Genomic DNA, 23,248 nt, shown 5'->3' on the forward strand with positions numbered 1-23,248 from the left:
AATTTTTATTACTTATACTTCACAGAAAACTGAGATATTCTCATCCTTTCTTCCTTTGGGGGAATCAACACATGCCTGGGTTTGAGATTTCGGCTTTCTGATCTGAGCATGATTTACATGTGGATACAGCACGCTGCTTTCAACAGTTCAGAAAACTGCAAAGATCCGTGGACTCGTTAATGAGTTAACTGACCATGAACAATTTACTCAAGCCACCGAGTGGGGGTTCAGCTTGTTCATCTGTAAAATGGGTACCAGGCTGTATCTTATTAAACCAAAACGCCTAAGACCTTGTAAGAACTCTCTGAAATGAAAGGGCTTATTGATCCATTACTGACGCTAGCAGAAAAATTAATGACTAGGTGCCGGGACAAATTTTACAACCACCACTGTCCAGGTTAGATGGTTAATTCCCCAGCTCTAAAAAGTCAGAGTACTTTCCAGTGCAAACATTGCTACATACATATTATTTACATTGAATCTACATTGGGTACTGGTAACAAGGGTGGAATTACCAGAAGCAGTAGCAAAGGTTTTGCGATGGGAGAACAATTAGGGAAGAAGCCAAGGCCTCTTGATTGGCTGGGGCTGCAAGAAGGATACACTGACACCTAGGCAGTCAGGGCAGGCTTCTGTGAAGCTTTTCAAGTACATTCAAGAACATAAAAACAGTCTTTTGTGCTCTGGGGCCCATTGCTTGCTACCGGTTAATCTCCCCTACCATCTCCCTTTTCTTTCATCCCATGGTCCTTTGTAATTAAATGTAGGACATCTCGGAATGTTTCTCTTATCAATCTGTCTTCCTGGCCTAGGCTCTTGCCGCTCATCCATGACGCTTCCCACACTAGTCCTAACTGAGGTTTATGTGGGAGGATCACATGGGATCATTTTCGTGAAAGTGCTCCGTAAGCTGTAAAGCACTATACAGATGAAGTGGATTATTATTAGTCTTTTATGAAACTCAGCCATAAAGACGCAAAGTGACCCAGAAAAAAAAAAAGAAAACAGGGTAGGCCAATCTGAAATACATCTACAGTGTTGGAACATAGCCTTCATACACAGTCGGTAGGTTCTTAATAAGTACTGAGGGAGTGGAGAAGAACTCCAAACACAGGCTTGTGCCTCTGCCACATAAGGACCGAAAGCATGTAGCGAGACATGCACCTAGAGTCAGGGATAGGGCTTCACACACAACCAGAATGCCCCCAAGAGCACACAGTTTTCACTTGTAAGTCATCTGGTATGAAAGAACACTAAAAACATTTAATAGAGCAAAGCCATGCTCCACCCCCACCCCAAGCACACAATGAGACAGTTATATCTTTACCTTCCATCCTTCAAATACAGTCTTGTAGAAATGGCAGAACTGTAGTAAGACTGAAACTTGCCCTGCATCTGGTTCATGGTAGATCTTCACAACTACTCCAGCAACCTCTGAGGAAGCAAGGTCTGTTTGGGATCTGCAAAGACGATTTTAGTGAGACTTGATTTTAAGTCAAATCAGATTCATCCTTTAATACTAACCCCACCCAGCATAAACAGGAAAGGAGATGGGGGATTACTTATTTGCTGTATAAAACAACTCTCTATAGAATATTTTGTCAGTTTCCTCGGATAGATAGGATATGACTCAAATTTAAATATTCCAATTGTATTGAGTATAACTTTTGACAGTCATTTGTAGAATGAGGCAAACCCACAGTGGGAAACACCAAACTTTAAAAATGCAGAAGAAAAATATTTTTTCTGGGTGGGCCTTAATTGCCTTTTCTTCCCCCATTGCAAATGTATTTTTATTCTGGGTGACATTTTCAAAACAGGAGTTTTTTTCCCCATTGTTGAAATGAAGCAAACAAGTTTACTTTCAGAGTCTGGAAATGCCCAGCATGGGGGATGGGAGGTATAGGGGGGATGGGGGTCATGTTTTCCACTGGCCACTTGCCTGTCTTTTCCTTGGGCAGCCTTGCCTGTTGGCTCTTCTCTCTAGGAAGGCCCCTGGGGCTGCCTGGTGGAACTGATTGTAAAACAATCTTGTGCAGTAAGAATGAATGCCTTCAGACTCTCCGAGACCACCCAGAACATGACCCATCTTTGGCAACTGTCTACTGATTGGGTTAGTGTTGGGTTAGCTCTGTACTCAGTAACTGATCCTGGTTTTTGAGTCTTTGAGACGACACGGCCATGGGTATATTTCTTCTTGTAGTTTGTTACTTTAAGACAAAAGAGGAAGACACCTCTCTTCTCATCAAAAACCTATGAAGAATTCACTTTATCAGTTTATGTTCTTTCTGGGAATACAAGAATTCAAGAACCAAGCAAGACCGACCATGCTAGAGAGAAAAATTTAAGGAAACAAACATTTGCTAGAGGCTTTCATGAATGACTGTCGCTGGGCCTTTGGCATCAAGCCATCCTAGGATGGTAACCATCTCTAGCATCCACAGCGAGGGTGGGAATCTCACAGTAAGGCTCACGTTAGCCCAGGAAGGCAAAAACTCCTGAGGAGCAGGCCGTGCCTCTTCTCAGCCTGCTGCGTTCCTCTCCACGAGCCCCGCCTCTATACACTAGATGCTCAATAAATGCGGGCCCGGGAAGCAAGGGACCCGAGTCTGTCCCTGGCGCCTAGCCTTGTATTCTGGCGTGCGCAGGTTTATTCTGACCCGCTACCTCCTCACGTCTGCTGAGGTACTAGAGCTCGGCTAGAGGCTATGTCTCCGGCCGTAGGAGAACAATCGGAAAGGCAAGCTGCCGGAGACACCAAGCCAGAGCCTGGGAGACCGGGAAGCAGGAGGCACGGGCGGCGGGCTGGGGGCCACCTGACCGCCGCGCTCCGCTTGACAGGAGGCGGGCCTGGCGGCGCGCGAGACCGTCCGGGGTGGGGCGGGGTGGGGCGCAGGCGCGCGCCCGGCCCCAGGCCCCGCCCTCCCCAGCCCAGCACGCACCCCGAGGCGCGAGGGGGGGAGGGGACCCGAGAGCCGGCCGCGCCTCGCGCGCGCGCCCGCTAGGTGACGCGGCCCGCGGGCATGCGCCCCGCCCCCGCCCGCGCCGTCCCCCGGGCCCGGCGCGCGGCCCTGCTGACGTCAGCGGGCGGCTGGCGGAGCGCTGCGCAGGACCTGGCGCTCTCGCGCCCGGCGCTCGCCTCGCCCCCTCCCCGCCCGCCCGCCCCGGCGCGCGCGCGCGTGCCCTGCCCTCCCTGCCCGCCTCTTCTCGCGCTCCCCGCTGGCCGCGGCTCCCTCGCGCTCTCCCCGTCTCCTGGCCGCTCTCCGCCAAACGATGCGAGCTCTGGGCCCCGGCGACGCCGCCTCCCGCTAGAGATCTGCCCCCACCCCGGCCCGACCCTCTTCCCAGCCTTGCCCCGCGCGCGGGGGTCGGAGAAGGCGCCGCGGACGCACCGACGGCCGAGGAGCGGCGGTGCACATGCACTAGCGGCACCCCCTAACTCACTCCCTCCACACCCCGCGCCGCCGCCGCCTCCACCTTCTCCGCCTCCGCCTCCTCCTCCTCCGCCTCCGGCAGCCGCGGCAGAAGGACCCACCCTGCCCCCCACCCCACCCTCCGCCGGCTCCGGCTGCGGATCCAGCCTCGACTCCTATTTTATTTATTTTGGGTCGTGCACTAGCCTCAGTGCCTGCAGCCCGCGCCTCCCGGGCCCGCGGGCGCCTCCTCCCTCGGCTCCGGAGCCCCAAACCCCGGCCACCCTCACCTCGACACCCCCAGACCCCGACCAGCTGCCGCTTGTCTTCGCCGCTGGAATCTTGATAGAGGCTGTCTTTTTTGGGGGGTTCTGGTCTTTCAACAATTTTGTTCCCAGCCAAGGAGAGGATATCGTGATTTTCTCCCCTTTGAGCCCAGGCTCTGCTCTTTGGGGGGGTGGGGGGCGCGCCGACCCGGGGAGTCGTGCCAGCCGAGTCGTGCGGGCTGTGGCAGGGAAGGGGCCACCATGGGATGTACTCTGAGCGCAGAGGAGAGAGCCGCCCTCGAGCGGAGCAAGGCGATTGAGAAAAACCTCAAAGAAGATGGCATCAGCGCCGCCAAAGACGTGAAATTACTCCTGCTGGGTAAGGACCTCGGTAGCCACCCCCGCTCCTCGACCCCGGCCGCTGTTTCCCCACCCGACTTGCGCCACGGGAGACCTGGTCCCGGAGTTGGCACCACTGTGTGCCCAGGAGCGCCCACCCCTCGCATGCTTTGAAACCCCTTCCCATTCCTCTGAGCTGACACTCACCAGTTTTCCCCCCCTCTCTGTGTCCCAACAGGGGCTGGAGAATCAGGAAAAAGCACCATTGTGAAGCAAATGAAGTAAGTCCCTCTGGCATTGGGATTTGTACTTTTATTAAGAATAATTTTCATACCGTTTTTATTGTCTTGCTCACCCACATTGCTCTCCAGGCCTGGTTTTTAATTCGTGCACACAGAGACCTGGTTTTGCCTCCCCTCCCCCACTCCCTACGTTGGTTCTGGGTCCCCCACCCCAACTCCTGGAGTGGGTGTTTGGGGGGAGGGAAAGGGAGCGCCTGTAGTTGTATGAATGACAGTGTCCGCCATATTGATCAGAACATCACACTATTGGCGTGATTATGATCATAACTCTTGCTCGTGGAGTATTTCGTGTGTTTCGCTGCTTCCATTTCTGTCTCGGGCTCCTTCCATTACTCCTCCCTCCACCCAACCCCTCGAATCCCACTTCTCTTGGGGCAGTGATTTTTGAACTTGACTAAAACATGGAGGGGACCCAGCCCTAGCAGATTGAGGTGGAAGAGCAAGTGTTTGCTGTTCATGAGTTTGGTGCTGAATTCCTGGAGGCTGTGACTTCGGCCCCCTCCCCCCAAACGAGAGCAAGGGTTAGGGGAGGGGGCGTGCACTAGGGGGAAAAGGGTGGGTTTCCAAGCGGATGTGACAGACACAGCTTTATCCAAAGCAGAGGTGGATGGGGGACGCTGTCTGTGGGACTGAAGCCTCGCCTGCCCTCCAACCCCTCTGCTCCCTGGCCCTCCAGCCTTTGCTCTCCTGACACCAGCAGTTTCCTGTCACTGTGTAGCCTTTGTCGTTCTTCGTTATATTTATTTACACTCGCTTAGGCCGGGCTGCCTGTAGCCTACCTTTAATGCGGATTTCAGGCCCCACTTGCCAACGCCCCCTTCTGCCTTAGATATCAGTTTCCCCTCCTAATTGACTGGAGGTGGATTTGAGTGATGGTTGAAAATTAAAACAAAATGGGATATTCCTTCCTTTCCACATTTCCCCAGTAAGGAGCCTCACCCCTCCTTCCCTCTCACTGGCTTGCTTCTTGTCCCATCCGCTTCACAGCTCCTAGTAAGCCTACAGGCAGCTTTGCCTGGGGAGGGGTGGCCGGCAGGGAACGGGTGCATGCCTTCCGGACCTCCTGGCCCTGCTTCCGTTGGCCTGTCAGTTCAGGACGGAGGAGTTCGTTAGGACCGTTTAGCGAGGATTCCATGTCGCTTTGCTGTGACACCTTCGTGCACACACAGCTCCTAATTAGAGGTTGCTGTGCAGTAAACAAAAATGATTATTTTTCAACTTGACAGAATAGTCGAAGTAATTGCATCCCGTAGGAAAACAATGGAAAATAAAAACCCCTTTTGAGGGAAGGTGGGTGGGAGACAAATTGTGCTTGCGGTTTCGAAACCAAGAAGCAAAAATTCTTGCATGTGTAACAGGCATGACAAGCGAGTTCCAGGCGGCGCCATGATGGTAGGGAGTAGCGACTAGGAGACAGTTTTCCCCATCTGCTTGGCATGTTCTTATTTGCGTTCGAGAGCTCCCAGGGGCTTTCTTCTCACAGGCCCCTTCGGCTAGCCTCACCCTTCTGAGCCACCAGTAATTTGGCCTGGGGTTTCTCTGGGGCTTGTGCAGTCCAAATGGATGGGGAGGCGGGGCCTGGGGAATTGCTTTTTGCAACAAGGTGCATGTTGCATCTGCCTGGAGCACACGCGGGTCGGGAAATGGCAAACCGCGCCACCTCTTTCTCCTTAGAGGCAGGTCTCAAAACTTCACAAGTCTAATCCGCTGTGGCAGACTGAGAGTCTGGTAGAAGCCTCGGCCTCCAGAGCTGGGGTGAGGTTTCAGGCGTTGCAAGTGGTGGACAGCGCCCAGCCGAGGCTGGAAATGTCGATGGGGTTGAGCTCGGCGGCGCTCGGCTCCGCTCGGCCTGGTCTGGGCGCGGGGCTCGGAGGATCTCGACAGTGTTCGGAACCCAGTCGGGGTCCAGACGGAGAGGGCCGAGTGGCTTCGGCTTCGGAAGGGGCCCCGAAGACATTCGGAAACCCTCGGAGAGGGGAGGGCAAACGAGGTGGTGGTGGGGAGGTGGGAAAGATGGCAAGTAACTTTGCATCCACCTAAGCAGCTTGCTACCTGCTTTTCTTGAACATGCCCCATAAATTAGGTTGATTTAATAAGAAGTTTAAAAATACGTGCTGAGTCCCCTAAAGGGTAACTTGCCTTTTTTATTCAAAGAAAGCTGAGCTCTCTGAGGAGATCTGTGTGCCACTTTAGAATGGAAATTCCTGATTAAGTCCTCGGGCACGAAATCTTAAAGGGAGACTGTAGACTTTCTGAGGAAAGTCCTGCATGTCTTATATTGGGTTGCACTTGGGGGTGGGGGCAGTGGAGTGTCCGATGTTTGATTGGGTTAAATCAGAAATCAGATCATTTTTCTCATTTCCTGCATTTCTCCCTTTCCTCACCTCCACGAGCACCTTTTCTGTGAGAACTGCTTATCGAAACTGAGATTTTTGTGATTGACTTTTGTTCCTTTTAAGCACAAAATGTACCAAATCTCTTTAGGAAATACGCTAGGTTTGCTCAGAAAGGTTTCTGTCTATGTCAGTTTTGCACAAAAGACCCGACTGAACTGTCCTCCTGAAACATTCATGAATGGTAGTTTTTCCTATGAGCTTGGCTTAAAATAAGTCAGATCAGGGCCTTGTGCCAAACTGGATACAGGACTTGTTTTATTGACCACAAAATGTGAGATTGGTGTCACTGTATCCCAGTGACAGATTCTTTGGAGTCCTCACTTCCAGAGATGGGTTTTGAGATCACCACTTGAGTGAGAGTCGTTTGTAGCCGGGAAGATTGTCCTCTCTGGGTGGGGCCAGGCAAGAAAGCCTTGGTAGCATTTGCAGAAAGCAATTTCCTGTTTCCCTGTGCAGTGTGAGTGGTGACAAGCCTATCAGGCCATATGTGTAAGTTAGTCCACCTAGGCAGATGAGATTGGATGGTTACAGAGTCCTCTGTAGGTGACACCCTGTGGGAAGCCAGTGACTTCTAGTAGGGGTGGGGCCTGGAAGCACAGTTCCTTGGCTTGAGAGGAAGAATATTGATATTCAGATATTATCACATCCTTTGTCATCAGCATTTTCAGAAGAGATGGGAGCCACTTCCCCCAGCTTGTGTTCTCATCCAGGTTGTGGTGTGCTGATTGGGAGGAGGAATAGGAGTATGTGCCTGTAGTAGCTGAGTGCAGCCATTAAGGACGGGCAGCAGATGCGCTTAGAACAAAGTGTTACTGCCCTCGTCAGCCTAGGAACATTACAAAGACTGACCTTTGGAATTTTTCTGCTCAATACATGTCATAAGGGGAAAACGTACATCATTTTCAGAAGCCTGATTTTCAAGTCTTTAAAATCTTCTGAAGTTTTATTGTGTATGTGTGCATGTGTAGAAGGCAACTTTGTGGAGCCCACGTTTTCCTTCTACTTTTACATGGGTCCAGAGATCAAACTCAAGTTGCCTGCATGACAAGTGCCTTTATCCACTGAATTATTTTGCCAGTGCTTCCCTAACCTCCATTTTTTCTCTTTAGTGTGCGTGCTTGTGAATTAGTGTTTGGAAGATCTCTGTCATGCAGTACAAAGTGTTTCACTTCTGAAAAGTCAACAGTGATTGAGATAGTGCAAATACAGTTTCACTTGGCCTGTGCGTAACCAGTGCCTCCTTTTTGCTACATAACATTTTACCTGTGATAGAACCTTATCATTTTTCTGATAAGCAGTGATGCTTTTACACAGACTAATAAAAATTTTAAATAGAGTATAAATTTTACTGAATTTCTGAACCCTTATGTAAACTATCTTAGAATTATAGTTTATGAAGCATAGAATCAATAGAATATCATTTTAACTGACTTCCCAGTTCCAACATTAAGTGACAAATGCTTGGACCTGGTAATATAAAATGACCCCTGGAGTTGTTCTGAACATTATACTTTGCTTTGATTCAAGGTGCTGAGTTTACTAGGGTGCTTAGTTCATATTCTCTGGACCATCAGATTTTTATTTTGTGTTTTAGTAATAGAGTTTGAAGTTTGCAGAAAGACCTGACTTGCTAGCTAGAAGACGTCACCTGTATAGACAGAGTAAAATGGAACATTTCAGATATACATTCATTTCTGGAGTACCTGTGCAGGGCAATTTTTAAACAAGTTTAAGGATTTAGCTATTGAGGATATCACTACTCAAACAAATATCCCAACCCTTACAAGTGAGGGTTTAGGATACTACTCTGTCAGGGAAGGTGGTGGTTTTGAAAGGTCATCTGCTGCCCAAAAGATGGTGGCTTCCTCCTGCCAGCTGACCTTGACTTTACAAATGGGTGTTCAGACCATTGGCTGGCAGGTTCAAGCCTGTGTGCTTTCAGCATCTAGTAAGTGGCAGGCATTAACAGAAAGGGAGGTGGCAACTTGCAATCATTACTTTGTGAAAGTACTGACATCTGAAAGGGCGTTTCCTAGCCTTGCCCAAAGGCCTCTTGTGGAGGTAGCGGTCCACTGAGAGCTACACTTCTATACCATTGGTTCATTGTTTCTACAGTCCCTCCATTGGCTGTTTTTGCATCCCTCTCCACTTGTGTCTCCATGTTTATAAAGTAGATGCACCTTGCTCTCTGGAGACAACAGGAGTGTGAACAGAATATCAGGCCAGGTAGCATGAGATGAGTTCTCCTCTGCTAGTGGACGGTGCTCTCTCCCCTCTTCCTGTTTGCTGAGCTGTAAATACCAGCAGACTTCTTGCCGGAAGATCAGCGAGCAATTCACCTGATCTCATCAAGAGTTGGCTGTGCAGTTCTTGAACCTCAGTGGATTCTGAGATGGAGCCTGTGTGCTGGTGGAAAGGGCTGTTGTCGTTAGATTAAGTAGGTGAAGCTTTATGCAGATTGACGTGGCAGAAGAGGAATCCAGAATTTCTTCTCTGTGTATGGGAAGCTGGATGAGTGCTCAGGTGCTGGCTTGGTTCTTTTAAACCTGAAACTCTTGAATTCTTTCATGCATCTTAGGAGGCCATGTCTGTTACAGTTACGGCAACATCATTCGCGGTTTTCAGCTGCTTGTGGTATACTATGTCAATTAACTGGAGATTGGAGGAGAATAGGCCCTACTTTTCTGACATGTGCTCACGTGAATGCATGGACTTGATTCCCTATATGCCAGAGTAGGTTCTATTAGAGCAGTGGTCCTCAACCTTCCTAATACTGTGATCCTTTAATACAGCACCTCATGTTGTAGTGACCCCCAACCAAGCATAAAATTATTTCGATTGCTACTTCATAACTGTGATTTGCTCCTGTGATGAATCGTAGTGCAAATACTTTTGGAGATAGGTGTTTGCCAAAGGGTTCATGACTCACAGGTTGTTTACCACTGGGGCAGACTGTTATTGCAGGAGACCACCTTAACCTGAAAGGCAACTGGAAAGTCAATGATAGGGATGATTCCAGGATGAAAAAAAAAAAAAAGAAATTAGGAAGGGTTACTCTCAAAATTGACACTAGCAAAGAACAACTTTTAATTCTGAGAAAAAGGGGAGAAGAGTATAGATGTGTGTGTGTGTGTGTGTGTGTGTGTGTGTGTACATAGCCCCATGTGCATTCGAAATTAGGTGTTATAAGGGGATCAGTTCACATCTGCTGACTACCCAAAGGCCTAAAGGTGCTCCGATGAACTCCGTTCCAGGAATTTGCTTAAACTTATATTCCATTTCTATTTTATCCCATTATTCTGCCTCCTGGTCCTGGTAGAAAGGACATTGCTCAACAATCAACAATTAGTAGATGGAGCAAGAGAGGAAAGAGTGGTAGCCTGACTGGCCCAGGGGAATAGACAGCCTCTTGCTTAGAGAATGCATGGACTAAGTTGGCATACATCTCCGGAATGGAGAAGGCCTAAGAACATTCTGCAGGCAGGCTGCTGGCTCCAAAATCTTGACTCTACTACCCATCAGATGTGTGAATTTAGCTATTTACCTCTTGGCATCTTAACTTGCTTGCATGAAATGGGGTTGGTAATAAAAGCAACTATTTTAAGCTGGTGTAAGAATGAAATGACTTAACATAGGAAATAGACTTGTAACAGTGCCAGGGACATAAAAATTATTGTACAAAGGTTAGTTCAATTTTCATTCCTTTGGTTGATTAGTGGGTGTTTCCTTCCCCTATGCAGTTCTCTTATAAGTATAGGACATAGCTGACTTCTGAGCCATAGAAGAGGGGCAGTGTGGTTCACACTCTGCTCCTGGCCTCTTCCCCTTGCCTACTCTGCAGCACCTCTTACATAATAAATCATGTTGTCATAACTGATGTGACATTTTTGATGGCGCAGCTGCTTCAGCCCAAGAGACTGGAGTGATGCTGCAGAGTGGGAAGAGCACTGAACCAGGAGTCCAGTCCAGCAGCTCCACCTCGGCTCTTCTGAGAGCAGCTTCTGGAAGAGTTGGGCCAAGTGTACCCAACTTCCTTAATGATCTATGAAATTGAGAGTGTAGCACGATTTCTCCCTCTCTGCCTCTCCTTTCCCCCCTCCTCCCCTCCCCTCCCCTCTCCAGTGTCTTGCAGCACTACACATAAGAGCACCAATTATGATCTACCCTGAAAGGGTATGGGATGCCTAGGAAAGCTCTTCTCACTGTACAGTAGAACCTAGGCCACAAAGTTTTGCCAGCCTGCAGAGGCATAGTTTAGAGAAGCATTTTGACAAAGCTATGACTAATCAAACTTTTCATGCAGTTGTGGTTCCCAGACCAAAGAGATTAATCCAAAAGAGTCCTGCTAGAATGGAACAGGATGTCACTGGGAGAAGATAGAATCAGAGAGAAGGATGCTCAAAAGTGGAAACAACCCTGCCTTTCACCATGGAGGGCTGTATGTGAAGGACCACATCTGGGGTCAGGTGCCAAGGGCAAGGGCAGGGTAGGGAAGTATGTTGTTATTTTCACTCCTTCTCTGGTTGATTCTGGGAAGATCATTTAGCCCTTCTGGGCCCAGCTGGTTTATCTCTTAACTGCCATCCTGTCTTTCACTGTGAAATTTCTCTTGTGTCTTTTTGAGTTCTAAGATAACAGTAAATGCAAAGAGAAACCTGGAAGCCTGAAATGCGGTGGGGGTAGTGGGAGTGTTTACCTCCCACAGCTTATATGCTGAGCTGTCTTCAGTTCTAATATTCTTCACAGAGAAGAGGAAAAATATTGTGCTTTTCATAGAATCCTGTAAGACTAATAGAATTTGCCCTTTGATTTGTCAACTGTCTGAGAAGCAAGTGAAATGGAGAATGGAGGGTAATATACAAGAATAAGACTCCATGGCCAAAGGTTTACCCTGAATCCGAGGTATGTCTTAAATCAAAATAGGTTTTCTTTAGAAGCTTGTTACCTATAAGCCAGGAGAGATGGCATGCACTTGTAAGCTTAACAGAAACACCAGGGTCACTTCTGGGGTTCAGCTTGGTTTCCACAGGGACTCAGGGGTTCAGTTCAGTTTCCACAATAAGACTCTGTCTCAAAAGGAGGGGAAGTAGTGCAGATAAAAATACCTTCCCTGTGCTTTAGAAGTTACCCTGGGTCATCTTCAACACCCCCCCCCCCGCACCCCATGCATATCACCAATTCTAAGTGAATTAGATGTTAATGTGCTTATTCCTTAGTAGACTGGGTGTCCCTTCCCCCACCAAGACTCCCAAAAGTAAAGATGATGACTTGTTTGCACATGAACTGCAACCCTGAGCCTAGCACCTGGTGCAAAGAATACTCACAGAACACTGACTGAAGAGAAGAGCAAAAAGAAATAAGGTGCACAGGGGTGTACCTTGTTGTTCTGCAGAAGTCAGAATAATATTGAAAGCTTTTATGCTATAGGTTTTCAATCTGTTATCTTCATTTGTAGTTTCTTATTGACCCATGAGGAAATAGCATTTCTGTCTTACAGATGAGAGGCAGGGGTCAGAGATGATTAAATGGCTTACTCAATGTCACACAAGGTAGTAAGTTAGTGACAAGATTCATTCAGACAATGATTTGTCTAATTCCAAACCACTCTTTTCCATTGTAACTCCACAGTAGTTCCTAAGAGATGACCACCACTGGTATGGGCAATGGAAACTGGAGTCTGGGGTCTGGAACCCATCTGTAAGTGGGATGGCATCCGTTTGGGCTGAGGTTGGTGGCTGAGAGGCTAGCACGGGCCCAGTGATGCTGATATCCTCTGAATGTAGTAGTGCTGGTGGTCCTCACGTATCACATTGATTGGACACAGTATTAGTGTTCCCTAGCAACCACCCAGAGAGTTCCTGAAATCGTTTTCCATTACCGTTTTTGAAGTATAAGCCATGTTCCTGTGGCAGCAGAGAGAAACTGCTCCTGAAAGTAGTGGCTTTGGCCCATGAAGGTGGCTTAGAGAAGACTGTGGAAGACAGGAAGGAGACCTACCCACACACTCCTTCACAAGAGTGAGGATTGGGTATCGTGGAGGTAGAGAGGAAGGTCTTAAGTCCCTGTCCTTGAGACCCCAGAGCTTCCTTGTAAGAGGCTTTTGTACTTGAGGTCAGAAAGTCTATGGTGTCTGTGTGTGCAATGTCTATGTGAAGGCAGAAGTTGCCCTCTCAGGCAGAAAGTTCAAGGAGTCAGCTGAGAGGAAAAGAGCATGTGGGATGAAACCATAAATGGTAGTTAGCCATGTAGGAAAGTAAACCCGGTAAAGGACCAGAATGTCCAAAGCCTGATGTCACCACGCAGAAGATCCTAGCAATGTGAAGTAATTCGGTCTGACTCAAGCAGTGTCTGAAAAGAATGTTACAAAATGAGGGAGAGAGGTGAGACAGACACCAGATCATGGAAGGTCCAATGTTTTGTGCTAATGACTGGATTTTATTCTGAAGATAAATTGCCTTCAAAAGGAAATAGGTGACAAGATCAGAGGCTGGGAGAGCAGATGGGAAGGTTCTTGTGCAGTCCCGGTGGGAAATTGTCAAGAACTAAGTTAAAGCAGTAGGAGTAGGTGGGCAGGGGTGGAGGGAAGACAGGAAGAAGGCATATTTGGGCAGTGAGTTGACTGAACTTGCCTGAAGATTGGTTGAAAGATTGATTGAGGAGGAGCTCAGTTTTTTGAGAGTAATGACGAGAATGTGTTCAGGATTCCAAGTTGGGGTGTCTGGTGAAATGGTTGTTCATTCCTTTAGATAAGAAGAAGAAGAAAAGGAGAAGATATAGAGAGAAAAATTATGTTCATATGGGCAGTAAGTGGTATGGAAGTCAGCCACTCGGCAGGCCAAGTGAGATGAGCCAAAAATCATGCGTACATACACACAGAGAACTCCGGAAAAATAATTTCCAAAGAAAGGCCTGAGAGATGGAAAGGAAAAGGGACACAAAGGAAGAGCAACATCATGAAAATAAAGGCAGGGGACACTGAAGATGAAGTAGTGACTGTAGTTGAGTAAGATATTGTCATTGTCAGAGAAGGTAAAGACTGGCAAGTGTCCATTGAGTCTGGCAAGTTGGTGATTTGAGCAAGAACAGTTTCAATAGAGGGATGGGAGAAAAGCCCAGCTGTAGTAGGAGTTAAGTGTGTGGGTTTGGGACCTTGATAGGGTTATGAATGGAGACCTCCTTGTCCCACACGCCAGCCTTAGAAGGAAGAAGACTAAGGTAAGGAGTGGCAAGGGAGGTGTGGGGACTGAGGAGGGCTCTGTTGCTATTGCTCTCTTGGCTAACATGGAAATCTGTGGGTGCAGGGACTCAATGGAGGCAGAAATTGAAGGCACAAGGAAGAAGAAATGAAGGCAGGAGCAGAGTCCCCCTTCCCAGTTCCCGAGGATAGGGTGCTTGAACTGGACATGGCCATGCATCACCTTCCCTGGTTCTGATTGGCCCAGAAGAATGAGAGTGTGTGGAGGAGCTTGGGGGAGGGAGGCTGCTGCCGTCACATTTCTTCTCTCTGAAGTGAGAAGGAAAGCTTGCTCATTTACTGGAGTTCCAAGGGCTTGCCAATTGGTTCTATTCGGACCACTCATCCATTCATATATCCAGTATTTACTCACTTTCTGTTATGTGCTGGTCCAGTTTTTTGTGCTAAGATATTCAGTGGTGAACAGGGCAAGTCTCCAGGAGATCGGGCAGCCTCCTCATAAGTAAATAACTGGTCACAGTAATAAAAGACTGATTTTTTTTTTGTAACACCTTTGGGGCAGACAGACCTTAGGCTGGTCACAGAGGGTTCTAATCCTTGTTCTCAAGACAGCTGGATCCATCAGAGAGGACAGCCAGACGCATGAGGGTGATGTCTGTTCATCAGCAGGTAGCAATGGCTGGTTTAATTTGGGCAGAAGCCTGGGTTGAATTGGGATGAGACTGGTTGGAGAAATCAAAGTTCTGTAGATTCCTATTTACTGGCTGCAACCTAATAGTGGGACAGCCTGTCACTGCTGCTCAAATATAGAAGTGGGCACGTGATTCAGGCTGTTCCAAGATGATTGACCCCCCCTTCCCAGGGGGTGGATATGTGACTTAAGACAGGCCTTTGTCTGGGAATTTTATGAAAAAGAAACTGTTAGTTCCCAGTGGGAAGCTAAGAGGGTGAAGACCTGGAGCTGTCTAAGGCCAGGCTTTCACACCTCCACGTCTCCTGCAGAGAGAAACTTGCTGACAGTGAGTTAGTTGAGCTTGTGAGAGACTTGAAGGAAGAGAATGGAGAGAAGAGAGGGGAAGTGATGGTGTTACTGCAGTTTCTGAAGCTGAAAGAACAAAGCAGATTCTGCCTTTCCAATAACTTACCTGAAAATGTTTTCGTTGTGGCCAACAGGATTAGACCCAGGCCCTATACATGCTACTGTGCAAGTATGTCTGCTACTGAGCTGTACTCCCAGCCCTATCAAAACTTATTTGAGTGGGATTTCTGTCTCTTATAGCCATAATCATTCTGACAGAAAGGTGGAGCTTGCAAGGAGACCTAAGTATACTAGGTGAAGCACAGAATCAGAGCTTGAATGTGGGGCCCTTGTAGGGAGTGGCTGTTTTGTATCTGAAGAGTTGGTGGCTTTGGGGATATGAGAAGTGGCTGGAGAAGAGGAGTAAGATTGGTTTTGTAGGTTTTCCTGATCATTTAGGTGAAGAGGTGGGGGGGAAGAAAATCTTGGAGGCAGACCAGATGAGACCTAGTATCTGATTGAACATAGGGATGAGAGCATCCTTCCAGTTTGAATCTGTGTGGATTCCCCTGGAATCCAAGCCAGCAGGCTGGAAATTAGGATAGCAGGAAAAGTTATGGCTAAGGAGAAACTAGGTCAAACCATGAGTAGGAAGTTTAGGTTTCCCAGAGTCACTCGCTGGAAATGTTGAGCAGTTTGTTTGGGAAGAACTTCTTGAGCTTAGAGGAGGGGTCTAATCTATGAGAACTGGACTCAGTCTCCTTCCTGGTAGGATCTTGGGAATAGGGTGTCATTCCCTCAGGTGCATATACAGACGAACAGGAGGAACCCACATGGTAGAAGTGAGCCAGGGCACCTACCTGCATGGGTCTCTGTGGGAAGCTCCACCTAGCAAAAGGAACCAGAGGGCAGAAGAGCTTGGGGAAGCTGAGGGTGCCAGGGGGGCTTGAGTGTCAGAGAGAGAGTAGGGATTGAGTCAAAGCTCTGGTGTTGTGTGGTTCAAACAACTGACCTTTGAAAGAGAAATTTCAATGGAGAAAAATGACAGGAGCCAAACTCAAGAAAATCTCAGTGATAGAAAGAAATCTGCTCAGAGTCAAGAAATTCAAGTCCATGTGGTCTTGGCAAGTTCCCTATCTTCTCAAGGGCTCTGCATGCTACATATAACATTTGAAACCTGGACTGGTCTCTTAAGTTTCTGGTTCAGTCTTGAGCTCATAATTTAAATCCTGCTATTCAGCAAAATGGATGCTCTTCTGGCAAGGAATCTGTCTTTCTCCCATGGCAATCCCTAGCTGATATAATAGATAGAACAAAATTAACCTTTCAAGACTCTAAGTAAGAAAGTGCTAAGTAAGATAGTGCTAAGTAAGAAAGAAACTGGAGCCTCAGGGAGTTGTGGACACTCATGCCTGTTGGTCCATGTACTGTGTGTCCCCTGAGGCTGTGGAGCCCACCAGGTTGAGATGTGTTTCATACTGTTGGGGTTGCAGGAAGGACCAGGTGCTGCTGTTCTACAGGAGGCGTGGTGATGATGACTAGAACACAGAGGCAAGACAGCTTATGGGGTGTCTGGATGGATTTGCCTGGATAGAAGGAAGGCTTGTGGGGAGCTCTAGCCAAGGCAGGAACCCATGCCTTAGGAGAGAGACTATTCTGGGGACACCAGTGGGCAGGGGCAAGAGACTCCTGCTATATCTCCTCATTCTTCTACAACCCTATCAGTGGGGGGCACTGAGGAGAGGTGGTAGAATAACAGAGGGGAGACCCTAGTTTTGAGCACCCTCTTGTTCTCCTGCACCTCTTATGTGGTTATATGCTATTTCTTCTTTGGCTGCTTCCTTAGAATTGTAACCATGAAGGGCCTTACTACTCTCTAATGTTGGCACGTGTGTGTTTATTTTACAAATACCAATGAAGAACCAGCTGCTTTTTGGTACTTTATACTCTTCCAAGAATAGGACTCAATAGGATAGGCAAACTTCTGTCCTCAGGACATGATAGTGTTAGGAGAGGAAGGTAGTAAAGAAGTAGGGAAAATGAGGCTATTTCGTAGAGTGATGTGTGTCCCCATGGAGGAAATTGGGGTTAAATAATGGAGGATAGTTAGGGAGAGAAGGGATCAGAAAGCAGGCCAGGATGGAAAGGCCTGAGGCGGAAATCAGCAGAGGCAAAACTAATGAGGCTGGACCACAGGGATGGAAAAGTGAGGCCCAGTAGAACTGAAGAGGCAGATCAGGCAACGTGTGGGCCTGGTGGCTGTGCAGTAGCACTCGGGTTTCAATGTGGATGCGGTGAGAGATGTAACTGTATCTAAAAGATCCCTGTAGGGCTGGTGAGGTAGCTCAGTGGCTAAAAGTGCCTGCAACCAAGTCTGACAACCCACGTGGTGGAAGGAGAGATTTGACCATACTGGTACTACAGACACACATGTGTGCATGCGCATGCACACACACACTTTGCACGCACACAGTGCATATGCATGCACACACACAGAAGGGGGGTATAATGTAAGAATTAAATTTAAAAATCTAAAAGATTCCTCCATGTTCAGGGAAGAAAGACAAAACCAAAAGACAGAAACTGTATCAGTGGTGTCTAGGAACTGGGGTGTGGGTTGAGGGGAGGGATGGACTGTGAAGGCATATGGGGGAGCTTTTGTGGGAGATGAAACTATTCCATGACTTTATTATGCTCGTGGTTACACAATTATTTATTTTTTCAAAAGGGTGAATTTACTCTGGGTAAACTGTAGTTCATACACTTGTTTGGTAAAATATGCAGGGTCCCTTGTGTGATAGGACATGCCTGTTATCACTGCACTCAGGAAGCTAAGGCAGGAAGATGACCAGTTCAAGGCCTGCCTAGACTATAGGGAGAGACTGTCTCAGGAGGAGGCAGAGGGATGGGGTAAGAGAGAATTGAGGGTAAATATGACTAGGATGTATTATGTACATTTATGAAAATGTCAAGGATAATCTTTAACTAAAATTAAAAAGGAATCACAGTAAGCCTTAGCAAAGCTATCATGTCTGCTGTGTGGAGGATGGTGGCGGGGAAGCCTGGAGGGAGAGGCCACCACACAGGGCAGTTCCTTCATCCATGCCGCCTTTACAGTTTAGACTGCATTGCATGCTGTTCCTGGGGACTTCCTCGCATCGGTTTATTGATGTGTGTTCCCAGTTTTCCTGTTTACACAGCTTCCCTTTACAACTGGTTTATAAGCTGGAGTGGATGGAAGCCATCTGCTTCATGGTGCAGGCCCACGGGACATGCTCGTTACCATCCAAGTGGCACTTTCAAGTTCCTCATCCCTTTGAGCCATGTCTAATCTGGCTGCACAGATGTCACTGTATCCCCAGTTTATAGATGAAGAAACCAAGGCAAAAAAAAATGCATACTGCAGCATCCAGAAGCCTGAGCTGTGGAGATGTGGGGCTTGCCCTTTGCATAGCCGTCAGCATGGTGTGTGGGGAAATTACTCGGTATCTCCGAATTTCAGCTTAATCACTGACGAGAATCAAAAAAATTAACACATTATAAATACACTGTGAGGATTAAATGAGGTGGCACAGCTGAGAGCCGTTAGCACATATCTCAAATTCCTCAAATGGTAGCTATTGGTATTTTTGTATCAAAATTGTTTATTCGAGTCAGCGTGGCCAGTGCCTCACAGTGGGATCCAGTATTTTGGCTCCTGGGGTGTTTTCTGCCATGGCAGAGCTAACTCAGTTCAGTGTGTTCTTGTTACCAGTTGCTTAGTTCAAAGCTAACTACTTTTTGCCAACTCAGGTGCTTGCAACACAGTATTGATTATTTATGGTGCCCTCGCCATGTCAGGACACTGAGGAAAGGTTTTAATAGTGAGTCAGAAGGATTTCCTTCTCTGCCGTTAGTGCAGGGCTGTTGTCTCTGGGGCTGGTGCACTCTGCAGCCACACCAAGTAGAAACTGCTCTGGGAGCTCCCACCAAAGTGCAGGTCTGGGAAGACTCCCTGAGAAGAGTCACAGTGAAGCTATCTTTAGAACTGGAGAGATGGCTTGGTAGTTAAGAGCTCTGGTTGTTCTAGAGAACCCACAACTGTCTATAACTCCAGTTCAGGGAACTGCCACATACATGCAGACAAAACATTCATACACGTAAAATAAAAATTAACTAATTAATTTTAAAAAACAAAGTTTATTAAGGGCCTGGAGAGTTGGCTCAGTAATTAAGAGCACTTGTTACATAGAACAAAATATTCACAAAATGCATTTTACGTCTCTTTTGAATGTTTTTTAAAGGCAATGCTTAAGTAATTATCAATCAGTAGGCGAAAAGGCAGGATGTTGCTAGTACCCAGTAATGTCTCTGAATGTCCCTTTTAGTCATAGCTCCTTTCTCACTCTCTGTGATCTTGGCTTTTCTGACAGCTGTTTCCATTCTTTCTATAGAGTTTACCCCCAGTGTATGAAGCCCTTTCTTGCACTGTCTAATATTTGCCCGAGTTTAACATAATTGGAACTCTACTGCTAGATATCAAGTCTTGTGATCTTTCAATGTTATGTTTATAATATTTATCCAAACTGATATATATAGCTGGAATTTGTTCATTTTCATTGGTACATAATGTTATATAACATTCTATATCATTCATTATTATGGATTTTAATGTTTTCATGGAGCATCCAGAAATATTTGAATATCTATGAAAGTATGTTATATATTATGTATTTCTTTGTTGTGTAGTACTTACTATTATACACCAGATATGACTATTATGACTATTCCATTTTAAGTTTGGGCCAGTTTCAAAGAATGTTAGAATGCTGCTTTGAATATATTCATATATGCGAGTGTGTGTGTGTGTGTGTGTGTGTGCTTGTGTATGTGCGTGTGTACATGGATGCTTGTGTGTGTTCTGAGGCACGTGCATTTGTAAAGGGTTCTGAAGTGGAATGGTAGGGATTTTAACTGCAGGTCTTTCCGCACACTGTGGCTGTCACACTTTCTCTCACTCGTGGAGGAGATCCCTGTTGTCAGATCTTTTCTGTTCTGCAGCTTATGGGGTAATGGGTTTTCCTGTGCATTTGCCTCCTGTCTTCTAGATGAGTCTTAGAGCAGAACAGTGTCTCATGTATTTATTAAACAGTTGTTGAACACTTTGTTTTGTGCTGTCTTCGGTTGGGTTCTGATTTTCTCGTTAGTTTGTAGGAGCTGTTCTTAGTTCTGCCTACTGGTTCTCTTCTGTTTCAGTTTGCAAATGCTGTTTGCTACCCTGTCTTCTCACCTTCTGGATGGTGTGTCTGTGATAAAGAGATGGCCTTATTTTTAATACAGTCATATTTTCTTTTTCTTATAACTAGTGTTTTTTTTTTTGTGTCCTAATTAAGAAGCTTTCCTTTCAAGGTGCAAAAACTGCCCTCTTTTTTGTCACTATCTTGAGGCTTTTTCCTCTTCCTGTGTAGGTGTTTAATTTACCTGTAATTAATTCTTGTATGTGCTGTGTGATAGAGATCCAGTTTTGTTTTCTCCCTAAATGGATGCTCACTTATTCCAGCATCGCGTATGAAAAAGTCATTCTTTATGTCCCTATTTTGTGAGGTTCTCTGTGCCTTAAGTGATGTGTTTATATACACAGGGAATTTCTTGCCTGATTTTATTCTTAATCCATCATCACACTGTCTTAATTACTGTATTTTCATAAAGTGTCGTCATTTAGAAACTCTCCTTTGCCTTTGCCTTTTTGCATGCCTGAGCTTTTGGCCCTTTGAGTACAAATGCTAGAATTAATTTATATATATGCATTTGCACACACACACACACACTCCTTTCTTGTGACTTTGAGCCTTTGAATTCTCTAATCGGATTAATTAGAATTGATGTCTCTAGATTTCTAGAGTCTTTCTAATCCAGGAGTATGCTGTGTTTGCTTAGGTTGTCATACTTTCTATTAAGAGACATTGTAATTTTTCCTGTAGCTGTCTTGATTACTTTTTGTTAATTCATGAGTAAAGTCTCAGTTTCTACCATGGTCTATTAACGGCTCCTTTCAAGATTAGCTTTGGAGTTGCTGACCACCCCACCATTTCTACATTCCCTCCCCAGAGGCATGTCTCTTAGAGTGACAAACATCAGTAGCGCATCGTAGTTACCCAGAGTCATAGTCACTTTAGGGTTTGCACTTGGCGTGTATCCTTGGGTTTAGACAAAGTATAATGGCATGTCTCCCTCATTGTAATAGCTCAAATAGAATTTTCACTGTCCTGAATCTTCCTGTGTTCCCTCTATTACTAATCCTTCATCCTCTGAGCCCTGGCAACCACTGATCTTGTCACTATGTTCATAGCTTGCTCTCCTAAATGTCACAGAGTTGTGAACACATGGGATTGCGGCCTTTTTAGACTGATTTCTTTCACATTTTCTTTATTTGTTTTTATGGCTTTAAAAGTCTCTTTACTTTTAGTGCTGAGTAAGGTTTCATTATCTGAATCACCATAGATTTCTGTTTTCTTCATCTTATAAATCAGTGTATGAACTTGATTGAAAGTCTTCATTGCTTCCAAATTTTGGTGATTATTTATATAGAGCAGTTATTAGCTGCTATATACACATCTATATGCAGGTTTTATGGGAGACATTATTTGAGCTTCCCCCCTTTTTTCTTTTTGAAATACCAAAGAACACAATTGCTGGATTTCATAAAAGAATATGAAGTTTTGAAAAGATGAACAGAACAGTTAGCACTAAATTGTTCTAGTGACTGAGTATACGTGCTATGTCCCCACCAGTAATGAACGACAGTTCCTGTTGCTCCATGCTCTTCCCAGCATGTGGCGTTGTCAGTGTTGTGTGTTTTCAGATAAATGTGTAGTGGTTTCTCATTAATGTTAACATCTTAATGGCATGTGATGTTGGACACCTTTTCATTGGCTCATTTGCCATCTCTGTGTCTCCTTCAGCAAGGTGTGTCTATTGTGATCTTTTGCTCATTTTTTTTTTTAAAGAAAGTTGTTATTGTTCTTATTGTTGACTCTTTGGGATTAGTATCGTTTGGTGCTGGAAAGACAGCTTGACAGTTGGAGCACATGCAGAAGAGCACAGCTTGGCTTCCAGCACTGCCTCTCTGTAACTCCAGTCCTGGGAGTCCTGACGCCCTCTGCTGGCCCCCATGGGCACCTGCAGGTCACATGCACATATTCCTACACTGTAGACACAAACGTAAATTCATACAGTTTAGAATAAAGCCAGGCAGTGGTGGCGCACGCCTTTAATCCCAGCACTCGGGAGGCAGAGGCAGGTGGGTCTCTGTGATTTCAAGACCAGACTGATCTGCAAGAGCTAGTTCCAGGACAGGCTCCAAAGCTATTGAGAAACCCTGTCTCGAAAAACAAACAAACAAACAAATAATTAATATAATTTGACTGATAGTCTTTTGTCAGGTATGTTTTTTGTAAGTGTTCTCTCTTAGCCTGTGCCTTGTCGTCATTCTTTTGATATTACTTTATAGAATTTTTTTTTTTTTTGCTGCTCCTGGTATGTAGAAGTAGAATTCATTTTGTAGATTGCTTTCTCATTCATCAACCTTAATTTTTGTACAAATTCTAGTTGTTAATTTCTGTGACTGGAAACAAAACAATAAAGAATCTAGTTTTATTTCTCCTGATTTCCAAAGAAATAATATTAAGGAGGGACTGGAGAAGGCTTCCAGCTTAGGGGAAGAAAATAACATTTTTTGGCACCTGTTGCTTGAAATGCATAATAGACATGGCCAATTTGACTCTCACTAAAGAAAGGCCTTGCTATCCCCACTTCGTTTACAGACAAAGTGTGATTCAGAGAGGTTATCCAAAACCTTATTCAGGATCGCATCTTGGTTCGTGATTGGAGAACTAGGGCTAGAGACCTGCTGCCCTGCCACGTGGGTGTCAGACTACATGTCATCTATATTAGAATTCAGATACTCATTGAAACCCCTGGGCCTCCAGTTTTCTCCTTGTGTCTCCCAAGGCCTTGCTTGGCCTCTCGTAAAACTGTATCTGCAGCTCCAGGCTCTACACCCTGCTTATTGTTAGCTCTTGGTGGAGTTCCTGCCCTGAGTTCCTGCCCTCTCTGCAGTATTCTCTCCTCATAGAGGAAGTCGGTTCCCAACTTGTTAGATTCTAGGAACCAAATTAGGAGTTACTTTGTGTATGCGATTTCAGTCTTGATTCCAGAATAATGATTGGGGTTTACCACCCTGTTTTGTTATACAGTGGACTCTAGAGAATTTATGGGTGTGTCATTCCCATCTGGTGGATGCTGGAGCTGCCTGCACACAAGGACAGGGGTTGCTGAAGG

At 46.2% G+C, this 23,248-nt stretch overlaps 1 protein-coding gene and 1 long non-coding RNA gene across 4 annotated transcripts in view; one reads left to right on the forward strand and one right to left on the reverse strand.

Moving 5' to 3' along the window:
- LOC146890248 (uncharacterized) overlaps window positions 1-1,457 on the reverse strand; it is a 116,506-nt gene extending 115,049 nt beyond the window's left edge. Inside the window, exon 1 of the long non-coding RNA XR_014999138.2 lies at window positions 1,328-1,457. This is a non-coding gene — a long non-coding RNA (uncharacterized LOC146890248). The remainder of the gene's footprint in view (window positions 1-1,327) is intronic.
- Window positions 1,458-3,203: 1,746 nt separating this feature from the next.
- Window positions 3,204-23,248, forward strand: part of Gnao1 (G protein subunit alpha o1) — a 148,693-nt gene continuing 128,648 nt past the window's right edge. For 2 of the 3 annotated variants that reach the window (XM_048428667.3, XM_048428669.3), the window contains exons 1-2: window positions 3,210-4,058; window positions 4,257-4,299. In XM_048428667.3, coding sequence (XP_048284624.1) covers window positions 3,941-4,058; window positions 4,257-4,299 — 161 coding nt within the window. In that variant the 5' untranslated portion in view covers window positions 3,210-3,940. Of the gene's footprint in view, window positions 4,059-4,256; window positions 4,300-23,248 lie in introns of all 3 variants that reach the window. The other variant, XM_048428668.3, reaches the window with a different exon arrangement.

The sequence above is a fragment of the Myodes glareolus genome, chromosome 22 (assembly GCF_982192425.1).
Source record: "Myodes glareolus chromosome 22, mMyoGla1.1, whole genome shotgun sequence".
Classification (NCBI taxonomy): Eukaryota; Metazoa; Chordata; class Mammalia; order Rodentia; family Cricetidae; genus Myodes; species Myodes glareolus.